This window comes from Puma concolor, chromosome E4, assembly GCF_028749965.1.
Source record: "Puma concolor isolate L17-30 chromosome E4, mPumCon1.1.hap2, whole genome shotgun sequence".
Lineage (NCBI taxonomy): Eukaryota > Metazoa > Chordata > Mammalia > Carnivora > Felidae > Puma > Puma concolor.
In genome coordinates this window covers 39,331,245-39,352,631 of record NC_141683.1, presented here as the reverse complement: position 1 = coordinate 39,352,631, position 21,387 = coordinate 39,331,245, and the positions used below count along the sequence as shown (strand labels likewise).

At 51.3% G+C, this 21,387-nt stretch overlaps 1 protein-coding gene across 2 annotated transcripts; it reads left to right on the top strand.

Moving 5' to 3' along the window:
* The first annotated feature begins 1,365 nt into the window (after positions 1-1,365).
* BATF3 (basic leucine zipper ATF-like transcription factor 3) lies at positions 1,366-14,288 on the top strand. Of its 2 annotated transcripts, none has more exons than XM_086693103.1 (3): positions 1,366-1,513; positions 4,955-5,059; positions 13,799-14,288. In XM_086693103.1, the coding sequence occupies exons 1-3, from the start codon at positions 1,415-1,417 to the stop codon at positions 13,982-13,984; spliced, it is 390 nt and encodes a 129-aa protein (XP_086549229.1). In that variant the 5' UTR covers positions 1,366-1,414; the 3' UTR covers positions 13,985-14,288. The 2 variants fall into 2 exon arrangements, with proteins under 2 accessions (XP_086549229.1, XP_025776950.1); XM_025921165.2 differs by lacking the exon at positions 1,366-1,513 and adding an exon at positions 2,021-2,286.
* The last annotated feature ends 7,099 nt before the right edge of the window (positions 14,289-21,387 follow it).

The following is a 21,387-nucleotide window of genomic DNA, read 5'->3' as shown; positions in this document are numbered from 1 at the left end:
CAGATCTTTCCAGTGTGATTTCTCCTGTCGCGTTGTCTCAGAAAATTCTCTCCATGTTGTCTCATCCCAGGGCTTTACTAAAGAATTTAATTCTCTGAAACCGACCTGTTCCTTAAATGCTCACTGGTTAACCAAGATCCCTCCTTTATATTTGAGTAACGTAGGCTAGTAGGCCTATGCCTATAGGAAGAGTTCTGGTGTGCTGGGACCCGGATCCAGGCTCCGTGGGGAGCGAGGTGGAGGGCACAGCCGCCGCTGACCCAGGCTGCGGTGTGACTCCGCGGTGTGCGGTGTGCCACACAAGAGTGGCAATACCCAGAATGAAGGATGGGACTGCACCTAAATGTCCGTGCTTTCGCCTTACCCTTTCCCTTCCTAAACAGCATTGGGGAATGAAAGCACTTCTGAAAATTAAAGATCACATGGCCGGTAGGTTTTCCTATCTTGTTAGAGTCCTTATGTTTCCAGAAATGAAGGCTCCCAGTCGACCTACCGCAATGCATTTACTGCGCCCTTGGTGTGCGGAGCCCTGTCCTAGGAACATTGTGTGTATCCGTGTGGTTTGCAAGTAATAATAGCTCCGGGGCAGCCATGAGTTATGTGGCACGGTGGAAAGGATAAACGGGAGATGAGAAGATAAATCTAGGCGGATAACCGAATGTAGAGATGGCTCCGTTGTGGATTCTTGATGGTATGAGGGATACGGCACGGTCCCGTTGCACCCACCCTCAGTCCTCCCCGCTGCCTTGCACCTCAGCCCTGTGTCCAGTTGGTCGAAGCCCCTGATCCCACAGACAAGATCGTCCTGCCTCCAGCCAGGCAGTCAAGTTCACTCAAGGTGCGTCTCAAAGCTGTTGCCAGGGTCTTAAATCCTGGCGGAGAGCCACGTGCGCGGGACTGCGAGTCAGAAGTGCCCGCCCCCCATCCCTGCTGCTGCCCACGAGCCTGAAGACTTAGGCGACCGCAGTGGGAAGGCACATCTGACCTCTTGGTCCTGGTTCCCACCCGCCCACCTAGGTTCGCAGTTATCTTTCTTTCTCGGTGCAGACCACAAACCCGAAACCGCTTGTTTTGTTCTTTGCTGGGACCAAGAACAGCACTGCTTGACTCTGTATCTTTTCCCTGGCAGGCAGGTGGAGGGGAACGCGCCACACCTCCACCCCGTCCCCAGTTGGGCACTAATCCACTCATGTTAACTTGTAGGCAGAGCATCTGCCACTTTCATCTTGAAAAAGAAAGCATCAGAGGTTCAGATCCCCGAACCTGTCAATAGTGAGGTCCACCGCGGCAGATTCGCTCTCAGTCGCTCAGGACAACCTCCTCCCTCCCATCCCACACTGATGGAATTCACCCTCGGGGCCGCCCGGCCTCGCGCTCTCCCCCAGCCCGGCGGCGCGGGTGAAAAGGGACGCAAATGCCCCCCGCAGACAGGCCCTGGGGTGCCCGCGGCTCTCAGGGTGCGCAGCGGGACCCGGCAAAGCCGGCTGTCCCTCCCCTGGGCTGCGCCTCGCAGGTGGGTGAACGGTGGGTTGAGGAAGGAGTGAGAGTGGCGCCCGCGCGACCGGTCGCCGCGAAGAAAGTCCCGGAGACCGTGACCCCTGCGCGAGGGGGAGGCGGGGCCGGTGCGCAGGCAAATACCGAGATGGGACCGCTTAACAACCCCGCGCAAGGCCACCCCCTTGTGTTTCGCAGCCCGCGAGGTCCCCGAGAGCGGCCGGAGGACCCCAAAGGCTGCGCTGCGTCTCCCCGACCCCTGGGCGCCGCAGCGTCGCCCCTCGTGGGTGGGCTTCGCGTTCCCTCCCGGGTTTCCAAGCTACCACGTGACTTCCACGAAGTGCCGGGGCCCAGCGGAAAGCCGCCGCAGGGGTGGGATTTGGGACCCCGAGGTGCGGCGAGAGGGCGGGGAGAGGAGGAAACGGGGCGGGGGTGGGAGCGGGAGGGGCGGGCAGACTCGGCGACGCGCAGGCCAGCGGCCCGGGCCGGGGGCGGGGAAACCCTGGCGGCGCGCGGCGGCCGCACGCGCCGGGAGAGCGGGAAGCCCGAGGGGGCGGGGCGGAGGGCGGCGGCCGGCAGGTGCGGGGGCGCGCGGATGCGGGCGGCCAGAGAGTGCCGCTAGGCAGCGCCCCGCGTGCAGGGGGCGGCGGGCCGCGCGGCCGCTCCTCCGCGAGGCTGCGCGGCGGGGCGGGGCGGGCCGGAGGAGCGCCCGGCATGTCGCAAGTGCTCCCGGCGGCCGGCAGCGTCCTGCAGAGGAGCGTCTCGGCGCCCGGGAACCAGCCGCAGCCGCAGGTAGTTGAAGGAGGCTCAGGGAGGTCCGCGGGCCTGCGGGGATGGGGGCGCCGAGGGGCACGCGGAGGTGGGTGGGTCTGGGGTTCGGGAGTGGTGACCGCTGAGTGTCGGGGTGGAAGGCGCTGCGGGAGCCAGCGACCAGCAGGAGTGGGGGCGTGGGGTGGGTCCAGGGCCCCCCGGCGTGCGCCTCTGTCCGGCGGTCCTCCGCTCACGCACGGTGCCCGCGGCGTCCGGAATGGTGACCCGTCTCTTGTGGCCCGGGAAGCGGAGAGACTGGAGGGCGCGGGGACCCAGGCACGGTCCACGTTTCCCCGCACGTGGGATCCGCGCTGTCCCGGTGTCGCCATCCTTGCGCTGGCGCCCGCTGCCACCCCACCGCCGGCGCGCGTGGCCCTTCCCGGGCGCCAGGGTGCGCAGAGGGGAAATTCAGCCCGAAGGGGCAGCTCGTGTCCAGGCACTTCCAACATCTACGGTCCGAATGGGGAACTCAAGACCCGTGCCTGAGGGTGCGGGGTGGGGGCCCGCAGTGGGCGGACTCCAGCCCCAGCGCTGGTGGAAACCCCTCGGCCCCCATCCAGTCCTCTGTGCTGTCCTGGGCCACATTTACTACAACTGTGTACTTAGGAATCTGAGACGAGGTTGCCCGCGGGGATGGCCATCAGAGAACTTCCCACTCATTGTTATGCTCCCCTTCCCAATTTGATGCCTGGTACACGGTGTTATCAGGTGGCTCTCAAGAGTCACACATTTCTGAGTTTGGACCTCGGTTTTACCACACGCACGCTGAGTAGCCTCGGGCATTTTGCTTAACATCTTCGAGCCTCAGTTTCCCCCCCTGTAAAATGAATATAATAATAACCTCTCGTGATTTTTATGAGGATTAAGATATGGTTAATAGTTGATGGCTGTCTCAACACTTTGCTCTCCTTTCTGTTTTGATTAAATGTTACTGCTGGGTTGTCAGGCGTGAGCATATGGATAGGTATAGAGTGTCCCCTCTCAGAGGGCAGGACACAGGCTGCTTCCCTGTGCCTTGTGACTTTTTGATTGCGGACAAAAAGGCGTGATTTGGTGACAAGCACTATGGGGAATTCAAAAATAGCAGCGACCTCTACAGAGGTTGCTGAGGGCGTACCACCATGTGCTGGGAGCTTTAGGATAAAATCTCACTTTGTCCTATGCTCGTGCCAGGTGTTAGGCTGTTAGAATGATTGCTACAGTGATTACCCATCAGTTGTTCAGGGCATGTCTCTCTAGTGCCGAAAACAGTGCCTGGCACATGGCAGGTACTCATTTAATACTTAGTGAAACAATGAATGACTCACACTTACAATAAATGAGAAAACTGAACATTCAGAGAATGTAAGCCCTTTCCCCCAGGCTATAATGACAGCAAGAGACAAAACCAGGAGCCACGTATTTCTAAGCTGAAAGTCTGTCCTGTACACCACATTTTGCCCATGTGGTGTTCTGGTTATGTTTACCAAGACTTCTTTGTCTCTAAAAAACTATGCTTTGACCCCTTGTGCCTGTTCCCTTAAGCACTACCTTCAGACCGCGTCCATTTGTTATATTATTTATGTATGTTGTTTGTGTCCTTCTGTAGACTTAGATTCTTCCATATACTGGAAATTCTTTACCCACTGGAACTTGGGGGGAAACATATGTCTCTCATATTGGAATACAAGACCATATAAAATGATAACTGCAGTTACCCATTATTTTATATTAATGTTTGCTTCCCAATAATATTAATAATTGAGTAGCTTTCCTGTGTTTGTATCCTACTAACTAACCTCTTAGCTTTTAAACTGTTTAAAGGTAGCATACTCCCCCCCCCCCCCCCGCTCCCCCCGCTTGGTACCTTCTCACAGGGTTCTGGAAGGCAAAGAGTCTCTACTTCTCCATGTTTTTTCTATAACTGAGATGTTTTTACCTTGGTAGGTGTATTTTGTGAGCCTGCCTGTTTCAGGATAACGCTTAAAGGATTTGACTCGGTTTGTTTAAATCTCATACAGAGCGCTAAGAGCTCTCAAGACACATCATCAGTCTGCTTTCTGATTCACTCTGACCCGTGGAACAAAATGGCCATCAAGCATTGTTCAAATGAGCATATTGTCTGTGGTGTTTAAGATCATCTGGTGTGTTGGCAGAGTTGTGTGGTTGCAAGTAGTTACAAGCGTGATGTGATTTGCACGCATCGAAGTACCTGTTTGTGTGGTGGCGTCAGACCTCGCACGTGGCAGTTTCCAGACAGCAGATGCCTTCTGCCTTTCCCGTCCTCAGATGGACAACGTTGACACCACACCTCTTCCAGGCACACACCCTGTGGGGTAGAGGTTTATGAACGTTGGTTTGGAGTCCAACAGACCTGAGTTCCACTTCCCACTTACCCGCTTACTAGCTGTTATACCTGGAGCAAGTTCCTTAACCTCTCTGAGTTTCTTATTCCTCGTCTGTTAAATGGCGGTCACACCACACATTTGTCAGGGTGGTCACGGGGGTTGGTAGCTAAGCTCAGCCACGGCACGCGGTGAGCAGCAGGTCCTCTGCTGTGACTGCAGGTAAAACGGGGAAGCTCCATGAGCCATGCAGAGGAAAGAGGCAAGGCTGAGGAGGGTGAGGCAAGGGGCCTGGACAGCACACCTGACCAGACATTTCCCCCCAGAGTCCAGAGGACGATGACCGGAAGGTCCGAAGGAGAGAAAAAAACCGAGTGGCTGCTCAGAGAAGTCGGAAGAAGCAGACCCAGAAGGCTGACAAACTCCATGAGGTGAGCCTGTGATTGGGGCAGAGCCACATTAAGGCCACGGAGAGGAGCCACCTTCTGCCCTTGCACTGTGGTGGCGGCCCCAAGGTCATGTCCTGGTCATCACCGATTTGGACACACAAGTCTAATTCCGCTGCGTCCTTCAGCCCAGTGTTCTGATTCTTCACTCGCCGACATCTTGCTTTCTCCCTCATCCACTGGTTGTTCCTCACTCTCGATTTCTTTCATTATAAATCAAAACAAAATAAAACAAAACTTCCTCCTGATCCCAATTCCTTTTCAAGCTACTACCCCACTTCATTTCTTTCCTTCCTCACTTCCCTGCTCCTTAAAGAGAGACCTGCTCTCTCCACGTCTTCAGTTCTATTTATTCTTCAGTCCCATGTGATATTGTTTCTACTGCTCCCTCCCCACCCAAGGTGCCTGCACGCATACACACACACACACACACACACACACACGCACCCTTCCTATGGAAGCTGCTCCCACTGGGGCCACTAGTGCCCTGGCACTGCCTGATCCAGAGGCCTGTTTCTAGTCTCATCAACCATGACCTTGCTGGAACATTTGACACCATTGACTCCGTCCTTTTTTTAAAATAGATTTTTAAATGTTTATTTTTGAGAGAGAGAAAGAGTGCACGCAAGCGGGGGAGGGACAGAGAGAGAGGGAGACACAGAATCCGAAGCCGGCTCCAGGCTCCGAGCTGACAGCAGACAGCCCGATGTGGGGCTCGAACCCATGAACCATGAGATCGTGACCTAAGCCGAAGTCAGATGCTTAGCCGACTGGGAGCCACCCAGGCTCCCTAACCCTTCCCTCCTTGAGACCTTCCTCAAGGTCTTTAGCTTCCAAAAGACCACACTTCCCACTTGACCCTCTTAACCACCTTTCTTCTCAGTTCCTTCACTACCTTTTCTCCCTCTGCCTGTTTTCTTAAATGTTGGTGTTGACTGGGCTTTCAGACTCTGCCCTTTTTCCTTCCCATCCTGGAAGATTTGATCTATTAATCTGTTCTCTCAGCATCAGCTGCCCACATTGATTGCTCCAGGCAAGACCTCAGTCGCAGGCCCTTGACCCCATATCTCGAAAGTCTGCTTAGATGTCTCCAAGTGGGTCTGCTGTAGGCTGCTTGGATGCAACATGGCTGTGACAGTGTGTGTTCACCCTGAGACTCTCTTCTCGCTGTCTTCAATTGCAGTTAATAGAGCTAACCACCTTTCTCATCACCACATCAGGAACCTGGGACTTATCCTAAACTCTTCCATTGCTCTCCACTCTCTATCCCACATAATCTCATAGCCAGGATTGGGAACTGCCCCATATCAGGAACTGGCCTCGCAAGCATCCGAGGGCCTGTGCAAAGAATTGGTGACAGTTCTGAACTCTCGTCTATACACAGAGTTGGTGCAAGTAATTGGGGATTTTAGTTTAATGTTTCCCCGCCTGCTCTCTTGCCACAGCTTGTCTCCACAAGGCGAGTCTGGGGGCACTGACGGCATAGCTGACCGAGGTATAATGGTGGGGGGAGGACAGCAATCTCTGGAAACACTTTCACAGTGAACCGAGAACAGATTGAGGATGCACGTACTCCAGGGAGAGGTGACCCACTGGTATAAATTCACAGTGGGCATAAATGACACGTTAGACTCTTTCCCGGGAGCAGGAAGGCTGGGCCCTAAAAAGAGAGAGGGTCTTCAGATGAGGGTCAGGGAAGGTCCTTCCCAGCCTGTATTAATCCTGGAAACTTCCCACAGAAGAGTTGGAATGTCCTTTGAGTGCTTTCTTCCTTCCCCTTTGCTGCCGAAGCAGTCTTGGGTCTAGCGTCGTGTTACCAGATAACCCCAGAGGGCACTTTCGGCTCAGTTAGTGCATGGTCCTGTGTTCAGACCGCATGTGCCAGCCAAACAGCGAGGGTTCTTCCCCTCAAGAAGCTTCTCGTCCAAGCCAGGTGCATTCACTTAAGAAAACACTAGGGGACACTCTGTTGTAAGTCCCAAGTAACTATGTGTGTGGTTGTGAGTGAGCGACTTGGACAGGACCTTCCCCAAATTTTGTGAAGCTCTACCATGGCCAAGGTGTTGCCGCTGGGTCACAAGGAGAGGAGTAAGATCTCATTCCTGTTTTGGGAAGCATAGGAGTTTTCAAGGAAAGTAGCTCGTTTCCGGTGGCCTCGGTAACAAATTATGACAAATTCGGTTGCCTTACCACAACACAGGTTTATTATCTTACAATTTTGGACGTTATCTGTCTGGAATGGGTCTCACGGGGCTCAAATCAAGGTGTCCAGAGGTACTGTATTCTTTCCGGAGGCTCCAGGGAAGAATCCATTTCCTTGCCCTTGCTGGCTTCTAGAGGCTTCTGTGTTCTCTTGCTTGTGGTCCCTTCCACCTTCAAAGCCAGCACTGGCTAGTTAAGCTTCTTTCATGCTATATTACTCTGATACTGTTTCCATTGTCATCTGACTCATGACTTCTTCTTTCACTTATAAGGACCCTTATGATTACATTGGGTCCACCTGCATAATCCAGGATCATCTCCTCATGTTCAGATTCTTTTTGTTCTTAATGTTTATTTATTTGTTTTGAGAGAAAGAGAGAGAGAGAGAGAGAGAAAGAGAGAGGGCGTACGTACGCATGAGTTGGGGAGGGGCAGAGAACAAGGGAGACAGAGAATCCCAAGCAGGCTCCATGCTGTCAATGTAGAGCCTGACGCAGGGTTTGAAGTCATGAACTGTGAGATCATGACCTGAGCAGAAATCAAGAGTCGAATGCTTAACCGACTGAGCCACCCAGATGCCCCTCCCCAAGTTCAGATTCTTAATCACACCTCCAAAGTCCTTTTTGTCATGTAAGGTAACATATTCACAGGCTCCAGGGGATAGATGTCGACCTCTTTGGGAGGCCCTTATACTGTGGAGGGCCTTTCTGTTCACCTAGCCTCTTCTGCTGTCCCTATACTGTGTCACATGACCAATTGTGCCAGGTGCTCTTTTGGGAAATGGGAATAACTGATGTGAAACCCAGCCCTTCCATGGGAGAGCACTCCCTTCTCTGTCTCTGTGGAGCCAAAGAGTAGTTCCGGTTTAAGTACCACTAGCGGATCACCTCATCAAGAACAGTCTTTCTGAGAAACACAGTGTCAAGGAGGCCAGGACAGTGGCTCCACCCGTGCACAGATCCCCAAGCTGTAGCCCTTAACTTTACTGTCACTAGCTACACACAAGTGTTATTGGTCACAAGAGGGTGTGTGGGGGAGCAGGTGGCTGGCTCAGGAAAATGGAAATACGTCCCAGTCCCGCTGTAGAAGAGGAATGTCTTCTTTGGACCGAAGGGTAGCACATGAATTCTGTCTCCGCTGTTAATTCCTCCCATGGAGGGCAGCACAGCTGTGTGGGGGTCTATGTTCTGCAGGGCAAACATAGCAAAACAAAATAAAATAAAACAAGACAAAAAAACAAAAGTAAATATAGTAAAAAAAAAAAAAAAGTACTTTTTTAAACTTTGAAAAAAGTCTACATATTGAGGGTGGGATATCTGGTTAAAAACTGCGGTAAAGAATAGCTTTGTTGTGCTCCGGTGAGTGAGCTGAGGGCAGAGCACCCAGCAGGCTGCTCTGGGTTGTGGCAGAAGAGCCCTTCAGGCCCCCTCGGGCTCCAGGCCACGTGAAGGACAGGAAAGTGAGAGCCGGACACGTTTCTCAGAAGCCTCTTCAAACCTGGGACCGGGCCCCTCTCTAGGAGACACTAAGGGGTGCAGAAAGCAGCACTTGGTAGCCGTGGCTGCCTGTCACTCCCTGGGGAGATTAGCCCATGAGAAGGGCTTTACTCGGTCCTTCCTCTGTCCCATACTGTGGGGTAGCATTGCTGCATATCTCAAAGTCACTCGAGATCTTTATTTGCCTTTCTTGAATACCACGAAGGGGAGTATTTAGAGCTCGTTTAAAATTCCCACCTTTCTCTCCTGCCCACCTTGTTCACTCACTGGAGTCTCTCTTATCTCCAACACCTGAGAAACCTCCTCCAGTCCCAGCTCCCAGGAGCCTCTGGGCCACCTCCCACCTCTCCCGGCTCTCCGTCTGCAAAGCTGGAGGACAGTCCATCAAGGCTGGGCCTCCCTGGAGGGCAGGGCTGGGAGAGCCAGAGCAGGCCATGCCAGGGACAGGCTCAAGTCACTCTTCAGTCTGAATTTTCCCCTCAGCGAGGTGGTTGCTGGAAGCCCGACTGTGGTGACGAGAAGCCGTTCCTAACGTGTGTCTGTGTGCCTCAGCGCTCACTGTGGCTTTTCAAATCATCTCAAGGCGCTTACACCTCTCATGGGGATTTCAGCCTCTATTCATCTCTGAACATTAGGCACACGCCTGAGTCCACATTCACAAATAGGGACCCAAGTGAACGGTCCAGCTTTCTACGACGAGCCAAAAGGTGTCTCAGAAGTGGGTCAGACGGGTTCGAGCCAGGCATCCGAAGGTGTAAGACTGAGAAAGAACGTTGAGTCAGAAAAGGAAGGCAGACGATGCCATCCTCAGGAACCCCAAATGTCACCAACTGACGGATTTCTTAGGCAATTTGGTTGTGGTCTGTGTTGCCACGGTTTTTTCAGATATTGCATATTCAAAGAGAATGCTTCATGTCAGTCCCTCCTTGGTTTAGAAACTGATGATGACACTAATTTGTACGGCCCTCCCTGATGACACTAACTTTCTTCTGGGAAGGAGATCAACCTAGGGCTTGGGAATAGGCTCATTGTAAAATCCTGAGCCCTCACAGCCCTTTACTGCCAGTAACCACCACGGGGAAATTTGGGGCCAGTCACTGCCAAGTGAAAGCACAATTGCTGTCCTTGCTTGAGGATTGCATTTGACCTTGAAATCAGGTTCCAAGTCTGCATGACCTTGGAAAAGTCACTGCGCCTCTCAGAGTTTCACTTTCCTCGCTTGTGAAATGGGGTCTGTGTGTGGCTGTGCCCTCCTGATGGCCTTTTCCTCCCCCTCATCTACTTTCTGCCTCTGTTTTCCTCTCTGGTTCCTGGTACCCACATTAGCTTGTCAGTTGTTGTTTTTTTTTAATCCTGGACCCTGGATGCCCCCAGACAGCCCCTCGCTCCCCAGTCAACCTCTCTTAGATGCCCAGACCAGGGTTCCTCAGCCTTGGCACTACTGACATTTGGGGCTGGATACGTCCTTGTCTGGGGGCGTGCTGTCCTGGGCACTGTAGGCTGTCGAGTGGCACCCCTGGCCTCTACCCACTGGATGCAGTAGCGCCCTCTGGTCCAGTTGTGGCAACCCAGCTGTCTCCAGACATGCCGCCTGTCCCCCGGGGACCACCGCGATTGCTCTGGTTGAGGATGGCTGCCTCAGACAGTCTCATTTCTGAGGCAGAACTGGGATTTGCAGAGATTTCGCCGCCGGGAATGTTTAGGTCTCTGCTTTGCGACTGTGTCCTGCGAAACGCCAGGGAAGGCAGCGCAGTGACCTCCAACCCTCCTGCGCAAAAGGCTCGAAAGTCAGCAAGATTTGAGCTAAACTGATCTTTTGGAAATAACAGATGGGCTAATGTTCTTGCTTATTTTCATGTATATCAAGTCCAAGTACTTTCTTCTCCATGTGAAGTGGGTGTTACTCTTTCCCCTTTGTTCTCTGCATTCTCATACCTCCTCTCCACCTGCTCAATATTTATTTCTTGATTTATTAAATATTTATTTATTTATTAATTTATGAGTAACACCCACTTTTATTCTTCTTGAGCTGGCCTCACCTGGAGATCTTGACTTCTTCTCTTTTTATTCTCTCAGCTCCATGAAAGTCCCTCAGCAGGTTTAGAAGTAAAAGTCAAATCCCAGAAGAGAAAGTCCCTGCAGAGAAGGCGGATGAGGGGGCTGCTGGGCTGGGGTTTAGAGGAGGCAGCTGTACCTTGGGAAGACTTTAGGCAGCATGGCCCTTCATGGCTTCTGGAGCTAAAACTCAGAAGCTCACAGCGTCCTGCCACAATACAAAAGGACACTTTGGAATGTTCTGCCACGGCAAGTGATCTTCCTATGTTTTGGAATCTAGTTAAAACGTTAGCTCATTAGGGGCGCCTGGGTGGCTCAGTCGGTTGAGCGTCTGACTTCGGCTCAGGTCATGTTCTCACTGTTCATGAGTTCAAGCCCCGCATCCGGCTCTGTGCTGACAGCTCAGAGCTTGGAGCCTGCTTCAGATTCTGTGTCTCCCTCTCTCTCTGCCCCTCCTCCTCTCACACTCTGTCTGTCTCTCTCTCTCTCAAAACTAAACATTAAAAAAATTCTTTTAAATGTTAGCTCATTGGAACCATTCGCATCTATTCTCCATTTTACTTGGAGGTGAAGAGCATTTCCAGTTGCAGGGTGGAGCACGTGAGTGTGTGTGTGTCTGTGTGTGCATGCATGTGTGTGCATGCACGTGTGCGTGCGTGCATCTGTGCTGCATGTGCATGCGTGCGTGTGCGTGCACATGTGTGCCTGTGTGCATGTGTGTACGTGTGCCTCACAGAGCTGCAGCCAGTCACCCTGCTGCTGCAGGCAGGCTTCCCACGATGACTGTCCTGTCTTCCCTCCCCTTGCCCACAGAGGGCTTGTTGCTGCTTTGTAGACTGAATTCGGGCTCCAGGACTAGAGTTTGTCAGAGGCCAGAGGGGAGCTGACAGGCATGGAGGAGGGCTGAGGGCAGAATGGGGCCCGTGCGCTAGTGAAACCAGACTGACCCAGGATAACCTGTGAGAGGAAGGGGTGCAGCTGGTGGCCTTGGAGAGTATTCCAGACTATCCTGAGGGCTTGCCTGGGGAAGGCTCAGATGGCCTCTGTGTGTGCAGCCCCTCTGGCACCTAGAGGGGGGAAGGAAGCAGGTGAGAGAAGGAGGCAGAGGACTGGGGCTGAGTAGTCACTGGGCACTGTGGCCTATCAGGTGGGGCTACCGCAGAGGGTAGCAGAGGCTCTTACATTTCTGATCTTTGGGGAGCGACCTTATTTAGTATAAGTAAGATTGAATATGATACAAAATTGAATAGAACACATAATAATGAGGGATGTGGTTCCATTAGGTGCTGTGCTCAGGGAAGCCTTCCTGGAGGTGTTAGGTTTGAGCTGGGCCCACACAGAAAAGGAGGTAGGTAGTCCAGTCGAGGAGAACAGAATTAGCAAAGGGGCAGAGTTGAGAATTTGTGTGTGCTTTAGGGAACTGTAAGAAGAACAGACATTTTTAGTGACATTTTAAAAAAGTTACTAGTACAAGAAGAGATGTGATGGTTAGGAAGGTTGGGTCCCCACCCCGGGAAATTCATGGTAAACAACATTGCAGCAAGATTTAAATAAGATTGTCAACTTTGAGATGGTCTCTACTGGCGTGCCCTAGGGCTCTGCCATTGGTTGAGAATTATACTATAGAACATACTAATGACTTGGATGGAGATAAGGAAGACCTGCTCATGAAGCTAATGGACAGCTTATAGCTGTGTGGCATCGTGATCCCTGAGCTGACACGTTAAGATTCAGAAAGACTTTGCTAACCTGGAAGATGCCAAGTGAACAGGGTGAAAGTCAGGAGAAGTGGATATAGAGCCCACACCTTTCATCTCCAGAACACCAGTCATCATCCAGATGTAGACAGAGGAGCAGTAGATGCAGACAAAGCCTGCACCTCTCCGCAAACTCAGGGAGAATCCCCAGAGTGAGGGGGCTGCAGGCTTGGGCCCAGCCCCAGGGTGGGCCACCTCCAAGCATCTGCCCTCTGCATGGGCAGGCCACCTGCAAAATCATGCACTGTTTTGGGTATGGCGTTTTTCTCCGAGATCCTGGCAAATTGCACTGTGTATTGGGATGACCTCCAGGAGGGCAGAAGGACCAGAAGCCCTAAAACTCAAGGAGCTCAGGGGACCTGAGACAGTTGAGCTGAGAGAATACCTAAGGGGAAGTGGTATGGGGCTGTCTCCTAATATTTCAAGAACTGTGATGTTGAAAAAGTATTGAATTTACTCTGTGTGGTTCCATAAGGTGGAACCAAGCCCAATAGGTGGGTCTGAAGGAGAGAGAGAGATTTTGGATCGGCACAAAGACGAGCTTTCTAATAGACCAGCGTGGAAATGGCAGGGACTGCCCTTTGAAGAAGAGAAGGTCCAGCACAAGTTGCATGTCCGGTTTCTGCATTGTGTGGGTTGGGCTGAGGGGTCTCTAGACCCCCCTCCAGGTCTAAGCCTCTGCAAACTCTGGTATAATGGAAACTTAACAGAGTGTTGGGGCAAAACCAAGGCAAGGGGTATTTTTATTCATTTACTCATGCAGCCAGCAAACATCTGTTATGTTCCAGGCACTGTTCCAGGTGCTGGGGCCACAGCAGTGACCACAACAGAGATCTTGAGAAGGCAACTCAGCAGTTGGGGGAGGAGAGGCTGGCTGCAATGGGGGCCCTGAGGGAACTTTTAGGAGTGATGGAAACGTTCTCTCGACCAACGTTTAATTTGCCAAAACTCATTGAATTATATACATCCTTACAACAGGTGTGTGTTATTTGATATAAATCATATCTCAATAAAGCTGATTCAAAAAGCAAAGCCCCACCCTCACCAACCTTGCATCCTGGTGGGAGGAGAGAAACGTGAAGCTAACAAGGAACCACTAAGAGCGGTGGAAGGGGGCTCAGTTAGCGAGGAAGCGTTCCTGGGGAAGAGCGAAGCATCAAGCGAAGGGAGTGTGCTCGCAGAAACCATTTTCCCCGTTCTCCTTGTCTGTGCAGGAGTATGAGTGCCTGGAGCAGGAGAACACTGTGCTGCGGAGAGAGATCGGGAAGCTGACCGCGGAGCTGCAGCAGCTGAGCGAGGCCCTGAAGGAGCACGAGAAGATGTGCCCACTGCTGCTGTGCCCCATGAACTTTGTGCCGGTGCCGCGGCCGGACCCCGTGGCCGGCTGCCTGCCCCGATGAAGCCCGAGGATCCTCCTCCTCTGCTGAAGGAGGAGCCTTGGTCGTTTTCACACCTGGCAGGAGGGTTCCCTCCGCATCTGTGTACAGGGGGCCCTGTGGCCGGGTCCCCTTCTCGGAGCTCCTGGCCGCGTCCTCAGCAGATGGCTCAGCATGACGCTCCCGCCGGCACCTCTCAAAGCCTTGAACCGATCCAGGCAGGGAGGCCACCCTCAGGAGTCACCTGGAATCCACTTTGGCAGCTAATAGGTTCCGTGTTGTGCAGAATCATTGCCTGTAGATTTTGGATAATAAAGATGGTTATGACGTCTCCTTTTGCTAACTTCTTGGAATTTAGAAATATAATAGGTTTCCTCATCTTGGAGAGGTCATCTTCTATGTCCTCACACGGTTTTGTGGCTCCTGGGTCTTGCTTTCCCCTCCTGGTCATCTTCCCCATGGCCATATCTGTGCTCGCTGCAGGAGACAGCTGTGGAGTCCTGGAACTTGCTGGCCACCCCACCGGGGTGATGTCGAGGTAGTCATGCTGGGTGTGACCCCTGCCTGCTTTGGGTAGCTCTCCATCTTGGTCAGCACCCAACCCCTGCTGGACTGTCAAGGCAGATTTTCTCTTCCAGGCCCTGGAAGCTTTCGTGACTGCTCTGGACACTCCTGGGTCACCTCCCTGTTCCGTATGTAGGCGTAGGATCAGAGGACACTTTTACTTTCTGTTAGTCTGAGTCAGCAATGGGATGGGGAAATCTGTCCCCTAGTTTAAAAACACAGATATTTTTGGCAGATAAGGAGAGCAATTTCCTTTCAAAAGTTCTGTCTATTATTTCAGGAAAAGCAGAACCAAGACAAGTTGAAGGTGGGCCTGGCGAGAAAAGCAAAATGGGAGAGGATTCCCGGTCCTCTTCCAACTCTCTTTTCCCCTGGACCCAGGGAGTTGTGGAGGGCAGAGCCATCCCATCATAAAGGGCACAGGAAATGGGAACGGAAAGGAAAGTGCCTTGTTGTAGATGGTTGAAAAAGAAGAAAGTAAGAAGAGAGAATGCCAGCCCCTCCCAAGGGTGACAGGCTTGCTGATTTCACGCAAGTATTCATACTGGCCACTCCTCGAGAACCTCCTCTCTCCTGGGCAAGGGTCCCCTGTCCCCCAGGCCTTTTGGAGGTCTGCGGGTCTCTTGGAACTCACGCAGGCTGAAGACGGCAAGGTTTCCCTGGTCAGAGGCGTTCCAAGTCTGCCGTTAGAGACCAGGGCCGCTGCTGGCTGGCAGGACCAGGCCAAATCTTCCTGAATGCAGCCGTTTTGGGGGGGAATGGCAGAAGTTTTTAGTATGAGAGATTTTATAAATCATCCAGCCTGATAACATTCACTCTGCAGACAAGGGGCTCAGATGCAGTGAGGGAAAGGCCTTGCTCGAGGTCAGCCACAGGTAGGGAGGAGCAGAACCAGGCTGGAACCCCAGATGGTCTGACTCCTGATCCACTGTAGAGTGATAGCATCAGGCTGAAGCCATGCCGCAGGAGGTGCCTCCGGGCTGGGACTGGGGTCTCTACATGTGGCATGACCTTCTGTCAGCATCTCACAAGGCTGGCCAGGACTGTGGAGTCCAGGTGAGCCTGTCCATGAGGGGCAGACTCAGAGTCAGGGTCCCAGGCACCTATGTGGCCGTGAGTACGTACACAAAGTGTGTGCCTTGTACCTGCAGGTGTTTTGTGCTGTTGTCTTTCAGCTCCAGCACTTTCTGTCCCTGCAGGGAGCACTTTACGCTCTGGCTGGCTCTCAGCAGGATCCTGCCGCACTTCCACGTTCTCCTGGCTTGCACATCCCTTTAGCAGTTCTGCTGATCTGCTCTGACCCCTACTGGCACTGCCCTTCAGCCAGCTGCTCCCCCCCCCCCCCCCCCCACGAAACTGCTAACCCCAGGGTATTTGTGCCTGGGGCCTCCCTGGCCTGAGTAACCCTGGCTCCACACAACAAATTAGAGAGGCATCTCGGTCCATTAAGTTGCTCTGTGCCCCCAGGGCCTTAGGGTCTCTTGGCTCCTCGACTTTGGCTGGGAGACTGAGGATGAGGGGCCGAGGAAGGATGGTGGGGAGCAGGTTCTATCTCGGAGGTGATAGTACACCGTCTCTGCCCACAGACCATAGCCAGAACTCAGTCACATGGCCTCACTGAGCCATACGGGACTTTGGGGCTTGAAATTCAGCCAGGTGCTCAGGGAGCGGACAACCCGGATTTGGGGACTGTCAGTCTCTGCTGTAAGGTCTAGCAGTTGCTCCCACCCTCTCAATGGAACCCCGCACTCGGAGGTCACCAGTAAGCTGCCAAATCTAATGGCCAGATCTCAGGTCTTATCTCCCTTTAGTCCGCCAAAATGAAGACGCTAGCTTCTGCATTTCTCTCTGTCTACCTGCTGCTTCACTGTAGGAAGGGACTCCTCTTCTTGGAGTCTCCATCTCTATCTATCCCTAAACTGATAACTCTCACACCTGTACCCAGAGCCCAGCTCTCTCTCACGAGGGCAGGTATATTCAGCTGCCCGTCACATGTCTTCGAGAGAACATCGCACAAGCATATCCCACTCGACGTGTTCACAGCTGGACTCACGATCTCATTTTCTTCCTTTCAAAGATGCTTCTCAATCTGTTTGTACCTGTTTAATAAAGAGCTCTGTCACCTGCTTGACATCATAATTGAAACTTCTGTGGTAGTTCACCAAGTCCTTCCAGTTATGCCTCCGAAATCCCCCCAGATCCAGTCTCTCTGCTCCAATGTGCTCGTTGCTTTGTCTACAAACAGGATCCTGATTCAAACTAGCTGCCAAACCACAGGGGGCTTCCTCCCTGAGCTGTGTATTCATTGAGGGGGAGCTGCCCAAAAGTCAGAGCAGTAAATTTGGAGTCAAAGAAGCCAAACTAGGGAAGCCCAGGGTCGTGAGTCATGGTGCTGGGGTCCAAGTCCCCTCCAGGATAACTGGCAATGTGCCAAGAGTTCTGAAAACCGAACATTCACTGAGCTTGGCTGCTAAGAATGCCCCTATCCACCACCTGGTTAATGTCAGGGGCTGTCTCAGCTCCCCAATTCCTACTCTGAAAGAAGCAAATTCTCTATAAACTTGAAAAACTGTAGTATTATTCCAGGAGGGACAACGGAAGTAGAGAAGCTGCTGGAAACTGGATTTACTAGGCTGTATTCACACTTCTGCTGTATGCGCTGCCTGGCTGGTGCCTCACATCTGAATTCGGTCTCCAAGTGGCTGTTTGTTGGGCTGGGGGGAAGGGAGGCAGTCTGAGAAAGGCCCCTTCAGCATAGAAAGTGTCGAAGGGAGGAAACCCTTCCTTCACACCCACGCAGCCACACCACTTCCTGTCCGCAATCCCTCCCTGTATTGCACCAGCCCAGCCTTGAAGCTTGGGGTTTCCATCACTGAATCAGGCCCCAATTTTGGCCCCAAACCTTGGTTGAGAATGATGACTCTAACGGACAGGAAAGCGAGAGACCCAAAAGCCCCTCTCTTCTTTCCCATTAATGCTAGGGTTTCCACAGTCCAAGTATACTGATGAGGGCTGTGGGCTCTGTCCCAGCAGGAACTAGAGGAAAAAGGGCGGCCCTAAATCTCACTGGCACAGCTTCCCTCCCGTGATATCCAGGAAGTTCTGGAAGGGTCATCAGTGCCACTACAAGAGGACTTGCAGATGAGAGCCAGGGAGCAGAAAGAAGGGAGAACGGAGAGTGGGAAGGAGAAAAAGAGGGAAAAAAGGAAGGTGGATGGGAAGAGGGGGATGGGGATCCTTGAGCTCTGAACCTAAAGCATCCCTGCTCCTGGGGACAGTATGCTGAATCCCCAGGGGGATGGGCTGCTGGAAGTCCCCTAATAATGACAGGTAACTCGAGGGGCGAGAGTGGAACTAGCCACGGCCAGAGTGTCTGCAAACCCTGCTTGGAGTCAAGGGAACTTTCCTGGATTGCCCATTTGGAAACTGACCACCTTGATGAGATTGCCCCCACTTACCTATTTGGGAACAGAGGAGATTAACATATTCACTTCCGCCGCCTCGGGCATCACCACCGTTAGCATGACCCACACTGAAAGTCTGTGTTTAGCAGGTGCCGATGCACTTGGTGCGGCATGCTTGAAGAACTCGTGTCCTAAATCTGGAGTTGTGTGCAGGGCAGACTCTGGCCCTGGAGGCAGCTCACCTGCTCTTTTGGGTGTTCTAGCGTGACCTTTTCTAGTCCCATATTCTTAGGAAGATCAGAAATGTCATCGCAGATAAGACAAAAGGCCACTAGCCCAGAATTCCGACCACGATGCTGAGGGACATGTGAGGGAGAGTCCAGTGTTTACATTCTAAGACACCATGCTAAAAGTCCAGAGATGTACTTGGAACTTCCCTGGTTTCCCTTAATAACTGGCTATGTATCCATCCATTATCAAGACTCTTCTTGAACTGGTTTAAGTTCTCAGTCACCTCGTGCAGGGTGTAAGCTTCCATTCTGCTCTGAAACCACCCTCTGCTCTGTCCAAATCTAGGGCCACTGGATCATGGACAGAACAGGTGCCTTTGCCCAGGGCCTGGAAAGCAGCACTATTTCCCGAGCATCCCAGTATTCACAGAACTTCTGCAGTCCTTCCTCTAGACCAGTAGCAAGGCAAAAAAAGTACCTTCCAAATGTCACAAACCCACAGGAGGCTCAATTTGCCAGGCAGTGGTTTCTGAAATTGACATAGTAAGAGAGTTGGAGAAATAACAGTGGGGGCCAGCGTCCTCAGGTAAAAGGGTGGAAAGAACCAGTGAACGTACCTTGCAGTACTTCTCGAACGATTGCAGTAAATTTGCTAATTATTAATGGTTATTGAACTTTATTAGTAATTCATTACTTATTCTAATAATCAATTTATTGTACTAAACCAATACATTTATTTACAATAGTAGATAATAAAATGACTTAAAAGTAAAACTATCAATGATTACTTGTTACTAATTTATGAATTAGCTGTTGTTTAAACAATCAGTAGTCAAGTGCCCACTGTGTGTGGGGGTGGGTGGGGGTGGGGGACCAGGACCAGCAAGGGACAGACACCCCCCCCCCCAACACACGCACATATCTTAGTGGGCCACCTTATCATATAACTTCTGAAATCTCACCTCTAGACCTGCCTCAGTTTGAGGAGGGGAGATCTAATGATGTTCTCCATCTGGTCTGAACAGGGAACACTCTTACTTAGGTTGTAAACAACCACAGGACAGGGATCATGTTATTTAGCCACATATCCCTGGTTGCTTAACTCGGTGCCTAGCACATGGGAAACACTAAGTATATCTGCCTGAGTGATTGATGAAATGAATGGCTACTCCTTTTTTAGTCTTCATTCCATTTAAGCCCTCACCCCCATTCCACACCCCCATCACTTAACATTACTTCATTTGTAATGTGAATTTCTTGGTGTTGTTTCCCCATTTAAGGGCATGGACCTAATCTACTTCCTTTGTTCCTATAATTCCTTATCTGTGTCAATTTGCCTGGTTTAAATTAGGGATTCCTGTAAGTCAGCAGTGAAGTTGCTTCATAAACATCTCGTAAGCATAATGTCGAAAGCACAATAGGTTGATGACGATGAAGGTAGAGGTTTGGGCCAGAAAGCACACAGGAAACAAGTCTCCAGGTTTTCTTCAATTTTATGTAAGTGTTGTAAATAGTTAATTATATTTTTATTTGTTCTACAACATTATTACTTAAGTCTTTAATATTTGCTTAGGGGTACTTATCATGTGTACACAGAGGAGTTGGATACACAAATCCAACTGGCCTGGAGGAGAAAAGGAATGAAATTTACTAGATGGTTCTTGTAGGGAGAAAGTTCAAAGGAAAACTATGTATTGTCTAGAGGACACTCCTCAGATTATCTAATTAAGACATTTTCAGTGTCTTTGAGCAATTTTACAACTCTGTACATTATAGTTAATTGGTAGCAATGCAAAATAATTCTCACCTCTAGACATGCAAATTATGTCTTGTCCGTAGAAGTCAATTTACTTTTCTCCCTCCCTCCTCCTTGAGAAACCAGTTTGCCTCCACTGGCACATTCACTTCAATGTTCCAGACCTATAAATATGCCTGTTCTTTGGATTCTCTTTTGAACTGGTGATAACTGCTCAGCTCCCCCATTGGTTAATGACCTTTCATATTTATGATCTTATTTAAACTTTCATGAGTAAAAATTTGTACACCTGTTTTTTCATATCGGAAAAAGAGCCATGACTTTGCCTTTTTTTTGAACTTTATTTTTAATTACTTTTAATGTTTATTTATTTTTGAAGGAGAGAGAGACAGAGCGTGAGCAGGGGAGGGGCAGAGAGAGAGGGAGACACAGAGTCCGAAGCAGGCTCCAGGTCTGGGCTGTCAGCACAGAGCCCGACGCGGGGCTTGAACCCACAAGCTGTGAGATCATGACCTGAGCTGAAGTCGGATGCCCAACCGACTGAGCCACCCAGGTGCCCCTGAACTTTATTTTTAAGCAGGGCCAAATGACCCTAGTGTTGTTGGGTGGTGTTCACCTCATGTGGACAGAGACTCCGAGAAAAGCCAGGCAGTGTGTTGGTAGTGAGTGTCATCTCCAAGGACCTGAGTCGCTGGGATCATTTCTTCTGTTTTGCTGTCTGGGGCTCTATTATCCTGAGTCAGGTCCTCAGATTTCCTGTTCCTCCTCCTTATTTTTTCCTTTCACTCCAAGCATCCTTTACGTCACATGCTAAATGTCATTTTCTCCAACGGTCTTCTGTGATCCGACAAAGCGCTCCCCTTGACTCTGTCTGTAGGTCACAGCACACACCCCATTCTATTGTTATTGCTTGTTTAAATAAGTGAATACCCAAATGAATGGATCCTGGTGTGAAAGATTCCACAGCACCTTGTATCTGCCTATTCTGTTGTCTAACTTCAGTGAGAAAACTTCTTGGTCCTAAACCGAATCTTTGTGGAAACATTTTCCTGTCTTCTCTCCCACTGGACTCATCACCTTTTTCCCTTTATTGTGTATTTTCGCATGCTTGGAAACCCTCACTAACACCTGTTCCACCATTTCTTTTTCATATTTCCCTCTTTGTCTTTCTTTTTTTCCCCCTCCTCTATCTTCTTTAATAAACCACAGAGCCCACAAAACTACCACATAACTGAACGTGTATTCTCAAATAAATGCTTAGAAGGCAGCAAGCTTCCAATACATCGCACCTCAGGCTGTTCTCCAGCAGCCTGGGATATTTTGTGGTACATCAAAGGAGTGGGCATCTCCCCGAGGCCACTCTTGGAGTGAACCGGCAGCCAGGGTGCACAGATCTTCCCACCTCCAAAAGAAAACGATGAGTCATCTCCCACCCCCCCCCACCCCCCCTCAGCTCCACCGCAGGAAGCTAGG